General features: G+C 39.8%; 3 protein-coding genes across 3 annotated transcripts; all 3 read left to right on the top strand.

Moving 5' to 3' along the window:
* The first annotated feature begins 3,976 nt into the window (after window positions 1-3,976).
* Window positions 3,977-6,877, top strand: LOC125024205 (complement component C1q receptor). Its single transcript, XM_047611935.1, has one exon. It carries the CDS (start codon window positions 4,150-4,152, stop codon window positions 5,845-5,847), a length of 1,698 nt encoding a protein of 565 aa, XP_047467891.1. The 5' UTR covers window positions 3,977-4,149; the 3' UTR covers window positions 5,848-6,877.
* A 232-nt stretch (window positions 6,878-7,109) lies between these two features.
* LOC125024206 (matrilin-2) lies at window positions 7,110-9,616 on the top strand. The gene has a single exon (XM_047611936.1). It carries the CDS (start codon window positions 7,174-7,176, stop codon window positions 8,299-8,301), a length of 1,128 nt encoding a protein of 375 aa, XP_047467892.1. The 5' UTR covers window positions 7,110-7,173; the 3' UTR covers window positions 8,302-9,616.
* Window positions 9,617-11,630: 2,014 nt separating this feature from the next.
* gnmt (glycine N-methyltransferase) lies at window positions 11,631-21,078 on the top strand. The gene is made up of 6 exons (XM_047611529.1): window positions 11,631-11,989; window positions 13,924-14,051; window positions 14,174-14,287; window positions 15,723-15,865; window positions 18,001-18,122; window positions 19,183-21,078. Exons 1-6 carry the CDS (start codon window positions 11,781-11,783, stop codon window positions 19,352-19,354), a joined length of 888 nt encoding a protein of 295 aa, XP_047467485.1. The 5' UTR covers window positions 11,631-11,780; the 3' UTR covers window positions 19,355-21,078.
* Window positions 21,079-22,624: the final 1,546 nt, after the last annotated feature.

The raw sequence follows: 22,624 nt of genomic DNA on the forward strand, positions 1-22,624 counted from the left end.
ATGCACCAGGGATTGAACTGCTGAGCCCCTGGTTCATGGACATCCATTCAGAAAAGTCAAAACATGACAGTAATAGAACAATACTTGTTAATTTTGCTAGGGTGTAGTTTAATGTAGTTAAATACAATAAGATTCTTACACTGATTCCTACGACCTCCCTTCTCTTCTAGTAAATCACTGCCAAATCATCCAGACGAGTCCTTCAAAGCTTTACTAGCATGTAGCTTGATATGTTATATATTTATTGCACTTTTATTGTGTGTTTTGATCTTTGCGTTCATACAGTTTGATCTCAAGACTCGATCTTGATCTCCTGCCAATGGGTAGGTCTCTGGAAATGTGAACAACAACAAGAGGTTGTTTCATTCAGTATAAGCAGCCACCAGACAAAAAAGACTCAGGGAACACGGGTTTGCTCTTTTACAACCTGGTAGCTACTGCTGTCACATCAGTGCTGCCAGATGGGAAATGAACGTATGATGTATGAGTTTCATTAGTGGATAATAATACTGATGGACGAGCACAGGGAGTGAAACCTCTATACTATTGCTGGAAAGGTGAGTCTAAATTATTTCACAGGGTAGAGTATATCAATAGAATGTAGAATCAAGTATTACTTAACTAATGAAGTAATATTTTTCAGGGCATGAAATTGCAATCATTTTAGTCACGTGTGTTTAGAAATAGAGTGAAATAACAATAATAAAAAAAATTCTCCCCTGTCCTTAAAACCTAGTGATGCCCATGTCTGACACATTTCCTAGAAACCTTAAACCTGCTTCTTCATGTACAAGGTTACTGACAACTACAAACATGTTTTGGTTGTACAGAGGGATACACAGCAAAATGCAAATTAAGGGAGATCAATTCCCCCTGGGCAACATCAGGACATATTTATCACTGGAATCTTGCTTCAACCTGCTTTTATTCTTTGTTGTATTTTCATGAGATATGGGTGCCTCTTCCAAATCATGTTTCAGCTCAGCACAGTAAAGTCTGTACAGGAGAGGATTAGCCAATTTAAATTAAGACCTGTTCAAGGACCTCTGCATTCATCCCTCTCTTAAGTCTGAGACCCTTGCCACTGAGATGCACTCCCACAACGTGATGCTGCTACCACCATGTGTCACCATAGGGGGGCTATCGGGTTTTGAGCTATATCTTTATGTATTTATATTAAGTCTATATACCTTTATTCATTCTACCACACTGTACTTTTATTTTTATTTGTTACCCTTCTTGCTGACTGTAAATCTGTAATTGGATATCAAAGTTCCAGTGGGCTAATTAACTTTCTATCTTTTTTTTTTTTTTTTTTTTTGATAAACTACTGTATATTGATCCCAGAGGGGAAATTCTGTCTTGCTGTTTGACCCATCCATTTGTTCACACACAGTAATGCGTACAGTTGGAGCAGTGGATATTGGGGGTTAGGTGCTTGCTCAGGGCACCACAGCCATGGACAGGGCGGGAAGCGAAGCTGTGGCCGCCACAGCCCCCATCTGAGGCAGATTTCTAACTCTAACAGGTAACTGTGCTTCCACAAACTCAACAGTTTTAGAAATTATCTTACACCCGCGTTCTTAAGTATATTTCATAAGAGAATTATCCGAGGTCTACAATAGTTACTTAGACTTAACAGCTTTGGTGCATGCCATTGTTCTGGCAGGAAGTGTGATTTGTAGGACCTATTAAACAATGTGTAAACGTTGTACACTACACGTTGTACTACTTGGAGTCTAGTCAAGCTCGGAAAGGGGTCAGAATACTTTGTGAAGTGGAGTCAAGAATATATCTATAGGGATTTCTCTCAAGTAGACAGTATTTAATGTGTGTGTCCAGTGGGTGGGGGAGAGTCTGACTCAGTTTCCTGCCATTGTATTTGAGGGCACTTCCTGCATTTAAACAAATGCAGGAAATGTTTGGATTCACATGAATATCCTTGACATTTACCATCCAAAACATCACATTTTACAGTTAAAACCCAGACAGTAATCTCATATGCTTGAAGTAGTGACGGTGTCAGTTCAGTTTGTTTGTTCTCCATCCACCTGAAGGGAATGCCACAAACAATTAATGTATGTGAAAGCATATTTTCTTTTAGTACTTACAATAAAGTTATATTTTATATCCTTCTCACGATGATGAAATGATTTCGTTGATGGCCCTTTCTATCATGGCGATAAAGTCACGATGACGAGCTAAACATGGCTCTTTGACGACTAAAACGTGACGAGAATTTTAGTTGACGAGACAAAATTGGACACAGATGTTAGTAGGTGGTCTGTCAGACATTCAAAATGCATAACATTTCTGCTTATTGAGCATGTAATCTGTCAAGCTAAAAAGCATCAGCATCAGCAATGCTGCTGCATACTATCTTTGTCTGGTCACGCCGACCACCATGCAGCGCACATTCACACAACACGCCTGAAGCCGGTCAGTCGGTCACTGTCACACACACAGACACACAATTGCAGACCTGCAACTGAGTTCAATCAATTCACTGTTGTTATACGATGTTACTAGACTCTCCGACAATTGGCTTGTGCTAACTTTCATAGTAAAGTTTTCCATATACAGTAACTCCTGGTGCAAATGGGCTGCTAACGTCAGGCTAAAAAGTGTTGATATGTGTATAGAACATGCAGGGATTTTTGGCCATTGTCATGTAGCATTTCAGACTTGTTGCTGTTTCCCATGTGTCTAAATGAACAGCATACTTCTATAGCTAATGCAACGTTAGCATCATGTTCAGCCATGTTTACATTCAGTGACAGTCTGGTCTGGCAGACAAGGTCAGGTTGAGCATATGAGTTCCTCATCCATCATATTTTGGGTATATGTATGTTTATTTCACCTTCGCAAATTGTCAGAAATAAAGTCACAATTGCCAAAGTAAGATAGTTTTTGTTCTTGGCTGTTTTGGAGTAATGGACATTGATTCCACTGTTACCACTTTATCTTGGTCTAATGCATAATCCTTAGTAGATCAGAAAGTATTTGCTGTTGGGTGGAAAACTTGTACATCTAAAATAATTTCTTTATTATTGTAATTATTGGGGAAAATAGCCGATCTACAACCTCACAAAGTGTTGCAATGTTTTGATCTCATAGATCTGAAATTTTCACGACTTTTGTGTGGCACTCTTGTTCACAAGTTTAAATGTGGAGATTAAAAGCTTTCTGCCCAACAGCAATGAAGTACAGCACCGCAGCACTGCGTCTCCATCAATGAGAAAGTCTAGGCTAGAGCTATGAATCTGGTTATTATACAAAAGCGTTAAGGTTAACTGTTGTTTTATTTTGCAATGTTCGGTACAACCTGTCAGCCTTGATTCCAATACTTATTGACCTAAATTAATTTATTAAAAGACTAAGATTGTTTTTACTAAAACTGACTAAAACTTTTTTGAGTTTTTGTTGACTTAAACTTGACTAAAACTATTACATATAGAAATGGCTAAAATGTGACTAAAACTAAAAGCATTTCATCCAAAAGACCGAGACTAAATCGAAAATGGCTGCCAACACTGATCCTTCTGTAGGTTTGGTACTCAGATTCAGACCGTCATGGAGAAGTATTTTTGTCAAACAATCACAGCTCGAGGCCCAAAAAATAATTTCGGTAATAACACTACCATGACTGTAAGCAGGCAGAACGACATTTAAAGTTAATAAATTATTTATGATTTCGAAATACAGTGGCAAAGGTCACAGCTTCACTCTCGGCTGGAACTATTGTGTGTCCATCCACAGCGTCCATTTGTCATTTCAAAGTGCCCCTAAGACTGTGACCTCTGCGTGGTTTGTGTATTGTGCGGTACCACAATTAAGGGAGTCAGCTCAAATGCCTGAAGCCTTCTGGGGCCGGAGACATCTGGTGAACCAGTCAAAACACTGTAGAGCCTTTCATTGTTTTCTAGTTCAAAACGGAACTGGTCAGCAGGGGAGAAAGAAAGAGCCCACACCCGCTGCTAAACATGACTTCCGTCTTTAGTTTGCGACCCAAACAGGATACTGGCTCTTGAACGTTTCAGACCCACTCGTTCTTTGGCTACGAATGGACAACCATATATTCGTCTCATTTTACCCTACAACTTGAAGGAACCCTCTGGATATTAGCTGATTTGTTGGCAGTTGTTTTTTATGGCAATTATGTTGTTGGTTTTTCTACTGCATCTCGTCAACAGCTTTGAGGGTCTATCAGGAGCTGAAGATGAAACGCTGTGCACCTCCAACGCCTGCTACACCCTGCATATGGAGAATTTGATCTTCAACAAGGCTCATCTGGAGTGTACCAATAATGGAGGTTATCTGATGACGCTCAGGGACAGACAAGAAGAGGATGCGCTGCTTTCACTTCTTTCGCTTATCCAAAGGCAAGAAAAAGACGGGCTTAGAATCTGGATTGGATTAAAACTGGACAGAGAGGACTGTGTGCATTCTGGCAAGAGTCTCAAAGGGTTTAAATGGGTGTCCGGGGAGGAAGAATCCCACTACTCCAACTGGGAAAGAGAGCCGCCCTCTACATGCACACAAAATAGATGCGTAAAGGTTAATTACACTTTTTCAGGCAATAATCAGCTGAAATGGATTGATGGACCTTGCAAAAACCCTGCACCTTATGTGTGTAAGTTTTATTTTAAGAGCATGTGCACACCTTTGACTCTGTTGGGACGTGGACAAATACACTACACAGCACCCTTCTCAAAGAATCCCCAAAAAGGTGAAATGAAATTGTTTCCACATGGAACTTATGCTAATATTATATGCAGCGACCAACAATCTCACTACTCTGTGTGCAATACGTCTGGCTGGACAAACCAGGGTCCCTTTTGCACAATTGTAAAGCAAAACTGCAAAATTAACAATGGTGGATGTCAGCATTTGTGCCAGCAGACTACAGATACAGATGTCCAATGCCTTTGCAAGGACGGTTATGACCTGGAAGAGGATGGACTCAGCTGTAGAAGGACACACTTGTGCGGTCCTGACACCTGTGAGCATCAGTGTGTAATAAAGGAGTCAGGGTTTTCCTGTAAATGTCCAGAGGGGTTCAAACTGCACCAAAACCAACGCAACTGCTATGACATCGATGAGTGCAAGTCAAAGGCCTGTGGGGACCACTTGTGCCTCAATACGCATGGCAGTTACAAATGTGTGTGTAATGAAGGCTACAAAATGGTCGATGGTCGATGCGACAATGTGGATGAGTGCGCACAATTAAGATGTGATCACATCTGCTTGAATGATAGTGGATCCTATTCCTGTAGCTGTAACGAGGGCTTTGCTTTATCTAATGATGGCTACTCCTGCGTTGACATCGACGAATGCGCCAGCAGCGGCTGTTTGCCCGAGTTCATGTGTGTTAACACGGAAGGCAGCTTTCTGTGCGATCCAGTTACCCACTTTAATATCGACCCAACAAACTACACTCCAACTTTGACTTCTTCATCAGATGACCCAGCTAAAGAGGAAACACAAGAGAACTTCACAGAATCTTTAACCAGAACAACGGTGGAGCTCCAGCATCAGTCCCCACACACTGATGCGCCGCTCCCTGACGTAGTGAACCACACGCACAGGGATCAGCAGACCAACACATCTTTGGTGACAACTTTTGCCAAGACGGCCAACTACAGGGTGATAATCTGTGTCCTCGGTTCAGTCATTCCTCTGGTCGTGTTGGTTGCAGTGACTCTGTTCATTGCGATTTTTCGATGCAGTCGATCCAAAAAGGAAGTCAAGAAGAGCACCACCACGGACGGCTACTGCTGGGTCTCCTCTGGTTTGGATCCACGTTTAGAAAAACTATATGAGTCCATCTTGACTGATGACCCATGACCTGGCAGTGGTTGAAAAGACTCTCTAGATGGACTGCCGTGTTTATTTATGTAATTTATGTTGTTGGAACTTCTTTTGGCTTGGTAATGCACTGTTATCAAGTTATTTCATATCAAATCAGAAAACTCTGTTATCCATAAAAAACTGTGATTTCTCATTGACTTCTCTGTGGTTGGGTAAAAAGGCAAATATGCTAAATATGGTTGTGAGGAAGTGAAAATGAGTGCTGTTTTTCTTGCGAAGCACAACTGTGATGTGAAAGGCTCCGTGGGTGGGGATCGTTTCGACAGTGGGGCGCCTGTTATTTTACTGGGGTGATGATCCAAGCAAATCTAAACGTAAATGCTATACGATGGTTTCTGAGAAAAACTTGTCCTGGGAGGAAGTTTTAGAGCCAAGATCTGCCTGTTTATATATATATATATATATATGGGTGTGTGTGTGTACTGTGTCATAAGTGACTGTATACCAATAGACATGTGATGATATAAACTGTGATGTATGTGAACTCAAAGGTGGATTCATCTTTCTATGACAAGTATAATTTGTGGTTGATGTGAAAATACTGAAACAAAATGTAATTAAAGATGTAAAAAATTGTCCCTTATGACACAATTACGCTGATATAACCGATGCATTAACAAGTAAGAGGTACTTTTCTTTCTTTCTTGTGTTACTAGGTAAGGTCTGTTAAGTAGCTGCTGACATGTTAAATAAATGTAGTGAAGTAAAGAGTTAGATCACTGCTCCCAACATTGTGTGAAGTATAAAATGGAAATCTGCAGTGAAATACCTTTCTTTTATAAATAAGCACACATGTATTTTGTTTCTGCCACTGTCACAGAGATGTAATTACACACATACCTTACTAAATACAAGTTACTTGCTGAATGGAGTCTGCACATTAATTGTGCTGGTGTATTACTGTAAATACATGTACTGTACATCGAATTATCCAATCACTGTATGTTGTGAAGTTAAAGTCATACTATCAGACCAAAACTAAATAAACTCAGTTTTGAAATATGAATATGTGACTTATAGAATTAGCTAACGTTTTACTGTGCCAATCTTTCTTCACCTATTATACATTATTTTACTCATAAACCCTCATCAGACCTTGTACCATATACATACATACATAAACTGGTAAAAACAATGTTCCTGCTTCAGGTCATCATTTTGAAAAAAAAAAAACTGCAGTCTTACTTTATCTCACTTCCTCCATTCCTCCTTGTCCTGGGGGACCCTTTTTCCGGACTAGGTAGTCACAGGCGGTCCATCAGTGAACAGCCCACATTTTATTTTCACGCCACACACGACAACATGGTCTGCTTGCAACTGGCAGCGTTTGCTCCACTGAAGGACATAACAGTCTGGATGTCAGTTATGTTTCTTTTGTCTCTTCAGACAGGATTCGGGGAGAAGCAGACTACAATCTGTAGGCCTTTGTGCACTGGAAGTGAGTGCATAACTGTTAACCAGCAGAAAGCGGATTTTGAAACGGCAGAGGCAGTATGCAGAGAGAGCATGGGAGAACTCCTGACGTTTCAGTCTGGGGCCGATGAGCACATCTTGGACATGCTGAGTCAAGAACTGTTCGAAAACTTCTGGATCGGGCTGCGTTTACCAGCTGGGGCCTGCAATAACCTCTCAGCTCCACTGAGAGGCTATGAGTGGACCTCCGGTAACACGAACCAGAGCTTTATTCCTTCCCAGACAACCTGGAGAGAAAACGTTACAGTCTGCTCTCAACACTGCGTTTCACTTTCAAATGACCACAAATGGACGGAGAGCCCGTGCTCTGAAAAAATCAATGGGTTTCTGTGCAAAACAAAGCACAAACATGCATGCCGGGCGCCTTTTTTCCAAAGCTCCAGCGGTTGCCGAGCTGGACCCTGTCAGCATACATGCAAAGATGTAAAGGGGGGTTACATATGCTCTTGTTTCAATGGATACATCCCAAACAGCAAAGACCCCAGGCAGTGCCAAATATATTGTGGACAACAGAAATGTCCCCAGATATGTGAGGGAGGCCTTGACAGTGAGTGCATCTGTCCAGAGGGCTATATACTTCATGATAACAAATTTTGTGAGGACATAAACGAGTGTGAAATGGGTTACTGCGACCAGAATTGTAAAAACACTTTTGGGAGTTTTGTGTGCTCCTGTGAAGAAGGATTTGTACTTAAAGAAGACGTCAAATGCCAAAAGAAGACACAGGACATCATCGCAACCACTGTCGCTGTAGGATTTGTTAAACCGGCCGGCAGAAACAATACACTGAAGGATTCCGCAGCAGCTGGGGGCAGTTTTATGTGGATTTGGGTTGTGGTTGCAGTGGTTGTGGTCGTGTCCATATTTGTGATTAGGCTTTATGTTGTTAAGTGTCGCAAGTACAGAGAACGACATTTGAATCAACAGTCTACTGCTGTGGATAATATTGTTACTTAAATCATTGACTATATATGGGTTAAATGTAGTCCAAACAATATTCCATACGGCATGTTAAGGACATTTTTGTCTCCTTACAATTTTTTTTTTTTTTTTGAAAAGGCATTAACAGCAAAGGAAATGTGTAGATAGGCACACATCCTGCGAGGGGATATTTACAGTAATTATTTCAGTTTTCGTACGTGACTCATCAAGAGCAACAAGTAGAGGTCAGATAAAAAAAAGAAATTTCGATGAAATACCTGTACACAAACATTATAATGCAAAAAAAAAGGCCTTTTGGGGGACCTGGTTTTCACCAACACAACCATTTGTGTTTTTACACAAGTACTGACAGGATGTTCAGGTAGAACCACTGAACAATTGTTATTCAAGGACCTACTATCTGGAATGGGTTTATGTCTTTATTGACATCATTATACATTATCTCTGTCTGGTTGAAGTCTAGTGCTTATGGTCAAGCTTCCAGTGCATCATCTGTTGATTACTGTGCCGTTCTAAGTACCTTTACAGTATTGGTAAATTCATTGAAGTATACAGTATGGATTATAAACAGTACGGTAATTTGTTTTTATTTGCTGAAATAGATTGTGTTTTGTTCATTAATAAACCCTAGACAAAAATCGAACCAAATTTTAAGTTTTAATTAAAATTGTTTCACTTTTTTGTCACTGTCAGAGGCAAATAGTTCTCATTTATGAACTCCTACATCATATTTCATGAATGTGAAACATATTAATGCCCATTAGGCAACTACTAAATCGGATAAATGTGCGCTCTTTGTGTTAAAGAGCTGTGTTCCCCCTTGGAAAGAGATCTGAGTCATTATAATATTAAGATCTCTTAAACTCCAGGACTTTCAAACTTACATACAATACTTGAGTGAATCTATTCTCTTTTTCATGTTTGTATGCATGAATTAGTTTTTATGATATGATGGACACATATATTTTCTCTGGAACATTACAGGTTGATTTCATGTGTAGTTGTGTAGTGTAGTTGTGTTCCTCATATCAACTCAACACCATTGCCCTAGTTATTCTAGTGCCATCTACTGGTGTAAGAACAAACTGCAGGAAGGAGTCAGTTTATTTTAAAATCAGTTGTCATGTCAGAAAATGTTGAAGAGATATATTTTCATAGAAGAAAATGTGTGTTAACACGTGATGCCATATATTACATGATTATCCAATTGTAACAAACATTTTTATGTTGTTTCTATTACTAACTGCTTCATTTTATGTTTTTTTTTTCAGTTAAGCTTTGCACCATTGTATGTTATTTATTTGTCTATTATACTACTGTACCTAGAGAAATCTAAATAAAACTTTAATACATTTTACAGGTGACTTGTATTTTTCCACAATTGGATTCTAAAACATGTTTTTTTTTTTAAAGTATCCAAAATTTTTATTATGTTTGTTAGACTAATAAAAACCTTTAAAGGTCATCACATGCAGCAGAACTAAACATAATAATGTGCAGATTATAGCACTAATTTCCTGCAGCTTATTTCCTGCAGAGCTCAGCTGACTTCACTCAGCACTCACTTCCTGTTTCCTCTCAGAAAACACCATGAGAGACTAAAATCTGTTTGTATTTGGGGATTTTTTATTATTATTATTTTCTTTTACACTATAGCGATAAAAAAAAAAGGAAGGAAAGAGAAGACTGAAATAAATCAGTAAAGGTTAATTCTCATTGTTCTATTCAAGGACGAACTGTAATTATTAACAATGGCTGTCCCGTACCTTGTTCAGTTCTTAGTCTTAACTAGATCAGTTTCCTCTTCTGTCAGAATAAAACACTCATACTTATTATACAGACCAATCCAACAGAAAACATGGACATGCATGACATCTTTTGTTAAGTTGAAGGCATTGCAGGCGATGACCAAAAGTGTAGACTGTATCTTGAGAATGATGTGTCAAGATTTGTGCTGCAATCTTTTTTATGTCCCACCCCTTTGGGTCAGGGAAATTAACAAATCTCTTATCTGTACCTTATTGTTTTTTGACTGTGTTCTTATACTGTCTTCTTTTTGTTCTTATACAAAGCCACAGAGGAGATTACTGTGCTGTATCACCTGCTCTGTCGTAATATTTTTTCATTTATATTTTCTCAATGACAGATAGGTAGGTGGTTTTATTTGTTTGCCAAACCCTGCTCAGGCTATTAAACAATGTCTCTCACAAACATAACACAACATGACATGACAAGTTAAACCTGGATATCTAGAGTTAAGTTCATTTAGGGACATAAATCAGACTCATGGCCAATTATTTAGGGCCGGCCGGTCCAAGTTCTCTGTTCTCAGTTATGAAATGTATGATTTGCAGTGGTTAAGATTAGGGTTAGAGCCAAAAGTGACCTGTGTGTGTGTGTGTGTGTGTGTGTGTGTGTGTGCGTGTGTGTGTGTGTGTGTGTGTTTGTGCGTGTGTGTGTGCTGTATTTGTATGTGACTAAGAGAACACATAGATGTAGTGCAGTGTTGATAAGACTGGGTGGGACAAATCTAACCTGGTTAGCACCGGCTGTGACTGACACAGTCTCACCTCTGCAACATGGGCCCATAATCAGCCAATCACAGCAGGAGGAGTTAACTTGTTATTCATTTTTGATTAAACCATTTTGGGATGTACTGATTTTGTCTGCTATTATTATTATTATTATTATTATTATTAGTAGTAGTAGTAGTAGTAGTCTAACTTTTTATTAAGAGATACTATACGTCCTGTACATTTTAATAAAAGTTTTGCACTGTATTATTGTTGCATCAAATTGTGAATATTTTTTTGTTTTATTTCTTTGTAAAACATTTTATTACAACATATATTTTCATCAGTCTATGCGTTTGTGTCCAAGCTACATGATGACACGACACATGATGAAATGCTGGAGTGGACCAGCCGTCCAAACTACGTTAAACCGTCTCTGCATTTTTGTCCTCAGTACGACCTGGCAGGCACCTACCTACTCCGTCTTGAGCTGCGTACAATCTGCCTCATTCAGGAAAGTGGCTGTCGTCAAACCTCAAATATATGTATGTAACAACAATAAATACATATATCATATGAAGTATCTGATTTATAGTGACTGATATAGGTAAATATATGACAGGTGAGGTGAAAGGGATCCTTACAAGACAAACTCTGGGGTTATCAACCGTCCGTTTTATACGTCAGGGACGTCTGTTAACGTAAACACTGAAAGTGGGCGAGCTCTTCTCACTTCAACCAATCAGAAAGTAGGCGTCCGCGTGGGCGTCAGTCCACCGCAGGGCGTCATTGGTTTAAAGTTTGTCCCTTCCTATGTTGCTCATATAAATAATAACAGAGCTGGGCTAGCATGTGGAGAAAATATCCGTCAGACGAGCGGCTCGTTCTCCTTTAAACATTAAAAACGGCCCGTCATCTCAACACGCTTCTAGTCGGCTGTGTGAGGACAAAGAAGACACTGTGACAGCTCAAAGCAGCAGCATGTCGGTCGACAGTGTGTTTAGGACGCGGTCTCTCGGCGTGGCCGCCGAGGGTCTCCCTGACCAGTACGCCGACGGCAAAGCAGCGAAAGTGTGGCAGTTGTACATCGGAGACACGCAGAGCAGAACGCAGGAGTACAAAAGCTGGGTGGTGTCCCTGCTGAAGCAGCAAGGGGTGCGGAGGGTCCTGGATGTAGCCTGCGGAACGGGGTAACGTTAGGCCGACTCAGCTGTTTCAGTTTGGGCTCACCAAACTCCACTGAAAAATATTTCAATTTAATGCATGTCCTCGAAATTCAGCAAACATGACACGCTTTCATAAGTATCTGCGCATTTCTTTTTAATTTCTACATCAGTATCTTAAATTCGGCTGCATTCAATAACCGATACTTGAACATAATGTCAAAATGTGACTATAAATGTGACTCAATTTTGCCGCTTGCAGAAAAAATGCTAAAAATAGGGTGTATGTGCTAATTGCATTTTCAGTTCACGTGCAGAGCTTTAAATGTACGTGTACACGTTTAAACTGGTTGATAGAAACGGTCTGATCTGATTTGATGAATTGGTGTGAGCACTATGTTAGTACATGGATGATCAAGCAGCTCCACAGCACGCTAGTTTTGCAGCATGCAAATGAGTTCTTGGCACATAGGTTAACATTTCATGTAATCATGTTCAGACAATGCCTAACGTAGTGGTGCAGAAGTGCACGTCTTGATCCATATTAACAAAGTTAGATTATCTTTATAAATAATCCAACTAGTGTGACTTTGGTGGAATTTCAACTCGCTGACCCTTTTAACTCTGGACAAAATCTGGATTAGGCCAGAGAATAATGAATGAATGAAAGTGCAGAGTTGCATCACCTACCCTGCCACTTCCTGACTCCAGCACTTGTCTGGGGCTGACACTGTGGGTTTACAGAAGTTGTGATTTTATGACTCAAAAGTCTCACATGTCTGAAACAAAAACCTGTAGAAAACTACTGCTATGTCGCTCTGTTTACATTTAAGCATTTTTTTGAAATTGAATGAGTGCGGGTTATGATAAAACAGGGATCTGAGTTGCGTAATATCACTTGAGTGGTTCATGAATTATGGAGATCAGGGTCTGATGAGCTGGCATTAAGGAGTTGCAGGGAGTTCTGACTGGTTCCCTTCGGTCTGTTTGCCTCCTCTGATAGTCTATCTGTGTTTGGACATGCATGACAGCAGCAAGGCCACTGACTGAACTGTGCTTGGCCCGTCAGTTCACATCATCGCTTGCTTTTATTTTTTAATTATGCCAGAGATGCAATATCAGGATTTAGTTGATGCAATGAAAGCTGCCATTGCAGCAGCATCCTTATGGTTTGTGCAAAGCTGAAATCCTTAGGTCAATGCTGCAGTCATCTGCATCCCAGCAGTAAACATTGTACAGTTCCATATCTCTTATGTGTGTAGATGTCTGGACGCAGTAAAGCAGCACAGAGACATTGACCCCATTCCATAGTGTCAGTGTGACTCGGTAGCACGACCATCTTGGGCGACGTAAACACCCTCGTCGAGGAACGAGGTTAAAATTGGACACTCTATTTTTGGCAGTTTGTGTGCGATTGTGGTGCCAGGCTTCCAGCTCTTCTGTCATTTGTGGCAAGTTATGCAAGAAGAAGCTGCAAAGCTGGTCGTTCGGGCCACGGTTGTCACGGCTTGCAGTTGAATCACCATGAGCTAAGCAATATTTGAATTTGATTTTCTTTTGTTTCGCCTTTAGGTTTATGTAGGACACAGGTTAATCACAAGTTACACAATCACTTCCCTGCTGTTGTATATTATCCTGCGGATACCCAGTTGTTGTTAATGATTACACTGCCCATTCAATCCAACTCGTGTGGATTTCTGTCATTTGAATCTCTAGCATTTTAAACCCATAACTGGTCTTAAAACATGTAATTTGCCAATTCAAACATACCCATAACCTGAGACTGCGGTTTGGCCTCTGTTCTTGTTATCCTGTCGTGTTGTCAGAGGACAGGTAGTTACTGGCTGCCACATAAATGAAGCATGCCTACGTACCTGCAAACATAATGGTACTCTTCCCTGTAACATTTGAGAGGTTAGGTGTTTTGTATACTCACAGAGCGTGTGGCTTTTGTTTCATAGAGTTGACTCCATTATGTTGGTCGAAGAGGGGTTTAAAATGGTGAGCGTGGACGCCAGTGACAAAATGCTCAAGTATGCACTGAAAGCAAGATGGGAGAGGAGAAAAGAACCAGCTTTTGACCAGTGGGGTATGACTTTTTTTTTTTTTTTTTTTTTACATTTTAATTTGAAATTTGGTATTTGTTGAGTAGTTTAGTAAGATAACATTCTCACATTGTCCTGTTTGGATGCTTATTTCTCTCATCCTCAGTGATTGAAGAGGCCAACTGGCTAACGTTACAAGAAGACATTCAGAAACCAGGAGATGGCTTTGACGCCGTCATCTGCCTCGGGAACTCCTTCGCCCACTTACCAGACTTTAAAGGTACATCCCTATAGGCGCAAATTTTGAGTGCACTTGACAAATGTAAATGTTCAAGAGGGGCTAAACACTCTTGAACATTCACTCATTCATTCATTTATGTATGTTAACCTGGGCCTGTGGTACAATGTTGCATAATGATGATCCAGCTGGATGAACATTACTGATATCTATACAGCATTTCATTGAAAAGTCAATACAATATATCTAATAATTCCAATTAAAGATATCTCAGTACCTTTAAAAAAATATCTCACCTGTTAGGATACTACACTAATCTAAACACATTTGTAGACATTTGAAATTAAATTTATGATCAATCTACAGTTTAGATATCTTTAAGTGTGAGTAACTGCAATCACAATTCCTTTAAACGTAGGGCTGGGTGGTATGACCAAAAATGTATATCATGGTTTGTTTTTGTTTTTTTCATGCATAATCAGATTTTCACAACAAACTGTTTGGGAGAGGACTAAAGGCAGTAGACTGACTAAGGATAGACCATTTTACTGTGATGATGAGTAAATAATAATAATAAGTTAAAAATGAGTTAATAATAATAATAATAATCCTACTCTAGTAGTGAAACAGGTTTGCATGGCCCCGTGTTAGCACTGCCTGCTGATGTGGAAATCTGGGGACATTTACAGCTCAGAGATAAGAATGTTATCAAGATGAAATGAAGAAACGGGGACAAATAATAAAACCATCCTAAAGTCAGTGTAAACTGTCCCAAATTCTAAATTGTCTTTTTACTTTATTTAATTTTTTTTTTTGTATTTAGGCTATTCAAATATCCCACAAGTAACAAAATTTTACAAGGCTACATTTGAAGACATCATGACGAAGTAATTGACCCTTGTCTCATGCTCTGTGAGGCTTTGTTTTAGCTCACATTCATTAGTATGAATATATATTACGTCTATACTACAGCGCAGCCTCTGGTTGCCATAAAAAAAAAAATGACACACCTTTTTTTTTTTCTTCTCATTCTGCCATTTCATTTTTTTTGGACTTTTCCATCTTCACCACACCTTGCAGTGACACAGAGGCAGTATGCGTGTTTAGAAGCACTACATTGAAAATGGTCTGGTCTGAAACAGTGTCTCTGTGCGCCATTCCAAACGCTGTGTAAACAAATACACAAATAATTCTTTTCATAACTTATAAAAAATACTGGTATTCAGTATGAACAGGTTATACCTCCAAGCCCTATTTAAACATATCTCAATTTTAGTTGTGGGTATAAAATGAAATCTGCTTTAGGATTATAAAAGTTTTAATTAACTATTCCTAGTCTCATATAATCCAACATATTTTGTATAGTCATAAATATGAATGTGCCCCTGAACTGCCATCTAGTGTCATGCCTCCAACATTGATTTGAAAGACTGAAGAGCATTCTGTTGATTGTTAACGATTCATCGATTATTCTCAGGGGACCAGAGTGACCAGAGACTCGCCCTCGAAAACATTGCCAGTATGGTCAAACCAGGTGGGATCCTCATCATTGACCACCGCAACTATGACTACATTTTGGAGACCGGTCGGGCACCACAAGGAAAAAACATTTACTACAAGGTACTGAACTGTACTCAACTGACTAGACAGTTTACTGTTTCAACACTAACAGGTTGATCTGAAACCCGTTAGATTAGTTTTTGTTTTGAATTGTGTACACTGTGACTAAGGTAGATGCTCATTGAGGCAGTTACAGGTGAAAATAAACTTGTCAGTTGTCTGTAGAAGTGGTGACACTGACAATAATATCTCTGTTCATTTCTACTGTATACTGTACTTGTATACCCCTCAAGCTTAATTTATACTCCTGTGGCTGGATGCAGAGCCTACGCTGTAGAGGGTTAGGCTATAGAAAGCACTTCTACTGGTGTGTCTGTTACAGTACTAAACCTGGCAACTAGTCAGCCATGACTTTCACTCTGTGTACAAGTCAGACTGAGCAGCTCATGTCGGAGTCAATAAATGTGACTCAACAAGTCTTTTCACTGCAACGCAGAACATCAAGAAGATGTCTGAGTAGTATAGGGCCCACAGCAGTCTGAGCAAAGGAGAACTTACTCTGCTTGTCCGACGACTGAGTCACGTGTAAATTCACAAGTAAATTCCTTTCAGGCCAATCCTAGCCGTTATTGTCCACGTCTTTGGATGTCCACTTTCTCACGAAGAGTATGTAACAATTTAAATCTGTCTGTGTAATCATGATCAGTCCACCTACTGACATTGGTTTGTAGATTTTCGTTTTCTAAAGTTCCCTAAGGTTGGTTTGGAGGTTCCCATCGAGACGCAGACCGTCATTGTGGGAAAATTCTGAAGATTCTGATCTTGTTGTAGAGGTGCAGCTGTAGGTGTATGGTTTATTCTATAGAGATGACATTTGTCTGAAAGTTTCCTGTCTAGAAAGTCAGAGGAGAAGTAAGGTGTGCTCCTCTTCCTGGACAAAGCAGAAGTGATTGAGCACATCCACCATGCTGATGATTGAGGGTTTCCACTTCTCTGTACTCAAGGTTCCTGTCTAGAAATAAATTGTAAAGGAAACGTAAGGTACGGTAACCTCTTGACCATTACCGTGGTTACAGTTACAGATTCTAGTTCTTATAGAGCAAAAAAATAAATTAAAAAAATTACTTTGGGCATCTACAAAGTTAAAGTTTAAGTGTTGACTTTTTAATATATTTTTGTCTATTGTGCGATCCTCAAACTCAATTAGTAAATAGTGAATTTTGTGTGCATCATTGTCTCCGGTGTCTATGGGAAATGCAAACAATCTTCCACTTTCTAAAAGTCTAGGCATGTAAGTGTCTTTCTAAACCATTTTCACTGAATGGTAGGATATGGATGAGTTTTAATGATTCGCCCAGAAAAGTGAAACTCGATTTAAGCTTGAGAGGCATCAGCCTGAGCGGCTCAAAGAAGAATCTTTTTAATCTTCGCTTTCTTCGCAATCTGGTTCTTCATTGCTTTGTGAAAAGTAGCGGCTCAGACAGTATTGTTTATGAATGTTTTATTTACGCCATCCCTAGCAGCAGCTGAGTTTAAGACCTAAATCTCGGGGCAGATCCTGCCGGATATTGTGAGATTTTCACTGAAACCGGCACATGAGAAACAGAAGGAAATGTGCACGACATTGTTGAGTTTTCATACCACTTTGGCTGTATGAAAATATGAAAAGCCAAGAATACTGAGTAAAAAACCCTTTGAGAAGATGGAAAAAAATATGACTGAAATAATACGAAGCATCTATAGTGCATGTAAAATCACAAATATTTGTCTATGAAATAATGTGTATACGTTTCTCTTCTTTTTCTCGTTTCTACATTTGTGGTAAAACATCCAGCCTTGCACTTTGCTGCTTCGCTTGACGAAAGCTCAAATTTATGAAATATTGTGAAGGCGCGACAGCAGGTGCCAACTACTCTGAGCTGTATATTTTTCTCAAAAACAAGTTCCTTATTCTTTAATCCAGCCAACCTTGGAAGTATCCAGCTGGAAGGCCTTATCGTAAGTACTAAGTCAACAGCAGAGTGTCGCTGAAAATCCATTTTGGATACCTTTGTAATCCCAGAGTCTGCTCTCGTGGTCCGACTCTGTACCACAACACAAGCAACTTTGTGGTTTTGTTCGGTCGCCTCTAATCCAGCTTCATTTGGACATTGCTGAAGAGAAGGTGCATGAATGTTTGTGTGTGTTTGTTGCAGAGCGACCTACCTCAGGACATCTCCACCTCAGTGCTTTGGGTGGACAGTAAGCCCCATATGATCACTTTGGATTACACCATCCATGTGCCACAGGCCATCAGTCAGAACCTTCCTGAAGTCAGGTAGGCCAGACCCCTCTTTGAAACCGTCCACTTTGAGGTCACACAAATTCATTAGTTATTGAAGAATACCAAACCTAACTCTAACACAGACATCATCTCGGACCTATTAGATTATTTTAAAAGCTGCTGTCTCCAGCGGATCTCCACCATTCTATCAGAACCATGAACAGCTGTTTTATTGTGTATGCATCATGCCATTGGGCATATTGGACTTATTTTGGAACAAACTGTGAAGTATCTCTCACTCATTGAAAGTGCATGCAATAATTTATTACTTATTTATTCATCTCCGGCCTGATGTTGTTTATTTTAGAAGGCTTAGAGTCCCCAGAATATGCAATATGCACTGCAATTTTATCGCTGTGCTGTTTGACAGTGACAGAAATATCTTCAGTATAAAGGTAAATAAAGACCATGATCATCATTGAGGTAATACGTAACTTACGTAGGTTACATCAATATGATCATATTGGTAATAAGTCATATGTAGAACAATTCAGTTCAATTCAGTTTTATTTATATAGCGCCAATAACAATATAAAAACAACAAAAAGAGGCCTGCAACCTCTAGAGCTGCCTGAGGGCGACGGTGGCAAGGAAAAACTCCCTTTTAACAGGAAGAAACCTTGAGCAGAACCCACCTGGCCTTCGGTAGAACAGTGTACCTATATGAAATCATTTCACTAGTTATTTCCCGTTTAGATTCATTTAGGTTCTTAAAGTTGGCCACTTGCTAAGCTTGTCCTGGATGGATGTTAATGTAAGGTCTGAACACTTGAGGATGTCTTCTTGATATTCAAAAATCAAGACCGCAATGGATGACACACTAGGTCTTCAGCCCAATTATTACACTGGTGTGGACAAGCCTGGGAAAAAAAATATAGCGGGTTAATATCTGTCTTGCGTTGTTTTCTCATTCTGTGTGAATCCCTTGCACTCAAGGTCAATGGGCTCCATCCTCAGACACATTAGACACAACAGCAACTACTGACAACTGCCCTGCCTCACTCCAGTGATAGAGCACTCGTTAACATTTGTGCGTCCTGTTTGTCTTCTCCAGTAAATTTCGTCTGTCCTACTACCCTCACCAACTGGAGAGCTTCAAAGGGTTGCTGAAAGACGCCTTCAAGGGCAAACTGGAGCACAGTGTCTACGGAGATTTCAAGACATACGTGCCAGGCCAGAGCCAGGCCCCGTGCTACTTCATCCATGTCTGTAAGAAGACAGCCTGATGGAACTGCCAAGACTACCTTGATACACACAAGCTGCTGTTCAAGTCCCAATGTGCTCTTACAGTCCTTCAGATTTGGGCAAAATTCTATTTGAACATGTTTTTAAAACATTTGATCTTAATTTTTTGGCAACTGTTGGACTTTTGTCGTACCTGGACACTTAAATCAGTCAGATGTCCATCATAGATTGATGATTGCTGTGACGTGGGATAATGTATGAAGCTGTGTGAGATTATTTTAAAATCTTTTAATTAAAAGAAGTTCCATGTTAGAGAAAACATTTGAGCTACCAAACCTCATCAGCAGAGAATGTAGAATATAGAAATCTATCTTCTACAGCAAAATTTGATTTCAATTTCTTCAAGTTGTTTTAAGAATACATTCGAAAACGTATCGGACCACTGTTTTGCCCATATCTGGTCATGTGTGCTGCTTTTGTGTTTTCCTCGTCTTTGTGATCCTGCTGGCTGCGTTTGAGGTCATTGACCACGTTTAAAAACGGTGCTGCACATTAACAATATTCCTTACGGTGGAATACTTGCTGTTTGTCACCAGTGATGTACGAAGTTATATTCTTAGATAACTGTGTTGTAAGTTTATCACATAGGTCTTAAAAACAGAGATGAAGCTTTTTTTCTTTTTTTAATGTATTTTCATGCTGGAAAGGAAAGTAGAACTGATTTCCTTCAGGTCTTTATGTTGAATCAAAGCTTTGACAGGCATGATAGAGTATGGTGGCAAAATGAATATTTCAACGAAGCTGCCCCACTTTTAGGGCAGTCCTCTCGGTTCATTTATCTTATCTTAAACAGGTTATTTAAGCCCATACCTAGACAAGACTGTAAATCACCCCAGCTCCTTAAAGTGCTCAGTGTAGCACAGGACAAAATAGGAAACACTTACCCAGAGTCCCATTAAGAGTCCTCTGCCTTGAAGTGTCCTTGACCATCTTGTTATATCCCCGTCAGTTCCAGAGCTGATCATCCTCTAAACCTAGGGAACAAACAAAAGAGATTATCCAGTGAAGCCTTGTCCAAAATGTCTTACATTTCAACAGACTTTGCCTTTTACTGTAGTAATTGAAGCATCTCTTCAGCTTTATTTTCTCTCATTTTTGGGGGGGTTTTGTCTAAGCCAACCGAAGGCCTTGAAACACTGTGGCATTTACAGCTAATGAATGTACAACAAGCCAGCAGTGAAAGTGGATCATGGTAATACCGTTAATGCTGAATCCCCAACATCATTTAAAATATATATATGTTATCTACCAAAGATGTCAAGTGTGTTAAAAGTGTTTCCTCGTTCTTGAAACGTTTAAAAGGAGGATCGACTTGAATGTTGTTCACTTCTGTATGCGTTGCACCATTTGTGCACTAATAGAGTTCACCCAAATAATGACGGGAGTCGAGAATAATTTTCTGTGCTGTGTTATCCAGGTCCAAATACATTTTGCTTTGTTGCCAAATTCAAATTTTTGGTTTTTAAATGATTTCAAATGTAGAACAAAAACCAACGGTACGCAATAGTTTGTGATCAACATTATGTTCAAAAAGGGGTAAGAATGGCTGTGTGTTCTTGAAAATATATGAAGGTATGTCAGAACAGCCCTATTGTTTCCTATTCTTTTGAGAAAATGTATGAAACATTTTATAAAAAAAAATATATTGTCTGAATGAGTACTGGAATTCTTTTGCATTGAATAAAAATATTTCGAATAACTATAACTGTTGTGTAACTGTTTTATGTAACTCATCTGTTTAAATTGTATTCAGGCTTAATGGATGTTGGGCATAACCAAGGGCATGGCAGCTTTGAATGAAATATGGTTTCCCTCACAGGCCACTAGCTGTCCACCTAGACCTCACTTCTGCCAGATCCACTAAACACGAACAATGCTATACAAGAAGAGTGGGTGGCGTCATGAGTATTCATTCATCATTATATACAGTTAGTGGTGGCAAAATACCAATTGGTGCTAATTAGCAATTAAAAAGTATAGTTAGGTTTTGGGGATTTTGTTAGTTGTGCAGTTAATCAGGATAAACTGAAGTGCTGGAGTTGAGATATTTCAATGGGTCAGAAAAAACTGGCCTATTTTTGATTCTAAAAAACATGCTCAAGAATTGGAGAGCTTCATCCTTCCTGAAATCAATGACAATTTTTTGTCGTCAACACATTACTCAGACACTCCACCTCATCCCTGTAACTGTTTGTGTCACTGCATTTTGTGACATTTTAAATTTCTGCAGGTTTCCAAAACAACATCGAAATCAGATTGTTACAGCAGGTTCTGACCTTTAGTGTTTACCCTGAACATGAAGCCATGGGTGGACCTATCTGTTTGTAGCGTAGTACGACTTACCTTTAATGCTGTTGTTGTTGTTGTTAATGCCAACTGATATCTCACATGGTGCACGCACAGCAGGGAATGCCAAACGTTTGTCATGGCCCTGTCAAAGGCAATGATTTCACAGCCAACACTGAGTGCTTTATTACGAGGAACACTACCTGTTCTTGGCTGAAATTTGACTCGGTGTCCCTATGTTTTATGAAACACGTTGTTGGCCCCTTTTTTCTGCCTGCGTCCCTGCTCCCGGAGGTGAGTTGGACATGTTTGCGCCTCACGTTCTTCCATTTCTTTGTACACTCAAAGCCAGTGTTTGCAGAGTTTTTCCTCCAGGAATTCGCGGCCATCTGGCTGTTTTTTTAGTTCACCAAAGACGAGTAAATGTTTGTGTCTCTGAACCTCCTCACTTAGCCTTTCTTCGATTTGAAATATTGGAGCTGGAAACGTTACCATCAGGTGGACCAATAACAGCTCCCGCGGTCTGCATCACCATGACGCACAGGGTTGGGTCCATAGCTACACCGTCAACTGAAGTGCCGAAGAAGTCATTTGAGATGCTACCGCATAGTAACATGATTGCATCACTTAATGTCTGCAGATTTATCACCTGCATATTCACAGTGCAAAATGTCTAGAAATGTGTCCTACTGGAGACAGAAAAGACCACTGAAGGCTCCGAAGCCATTGTGATGTTCATACAACCACTTTTAAGATGGCGTTTCCTTCTTCCTCTGGAAGAAGCAAGTAGAAGTGTCACACGTTTCACACTCTCAGATGTAAATGTGCGAGAGGAGAGGCAGCTGAAGAGCTGCGCCTGTAATCTGCGTTTGACAATGTGGTTAAACATTTGTGTTTCAAAGGTTCTGACAGATGGATCAGGCACGCTGTGTGCAATGTATTTATATAGTGGCAAACCCAAGAGC

Source organism: Mugil cephalus, chromosome 17, assembly GCF_022458985.1.
Source record: "Mugil cephalus isolate CIBA_MC_2020 chromosome 17, CIBA_Mcephalus_1.1, whole genome shotgun sequence".
Lineage (NCBI taxonomy): Eukaryota > Metazoa > Chordata > Actinopteri > Mugiliformes > Mugilidae > Mugil > Mugil cephalus.

Bases quoted from the DNA above. Each gene is read 5' to 3' on its own strand.
- LOC125024205 (XM_047611935.1), top strand. From the start codon at position 4,150: ATGGCAATTATGTTGTTGGTTTTTCTACTGCATCTCGTCAACAGCTTT.
- LOC125024206 (XM_047611936.1), top strand. From the start codon at position 7,174: ATGGTCTGCTTGCAACTGGCAGCGTTTGCTCCACTGAAGGACATAACA.
- gnmt (XM_047611529.1), top strand. From the start codon at position 11,781: ATGTCGGTCGACAGTGTGTTTAGGACGCGGTCTCTCGGCGTGGCCGCC. The intron at 14,052-14,173 runs GTATGACTTTTT...TCTCATCCTCAG, and splicing joins ACCAGCTTTTGACCAGTGGG to TGATTGAAGAGGCCAACTGG. The intron at 18,123-19,182 runs GTAGGCCAGACC...TGTCTTCTCCAG, and splicing joins CAGAACCTTCCTGAAGTCAG to TAAATTTCGTCTGTCCTACT.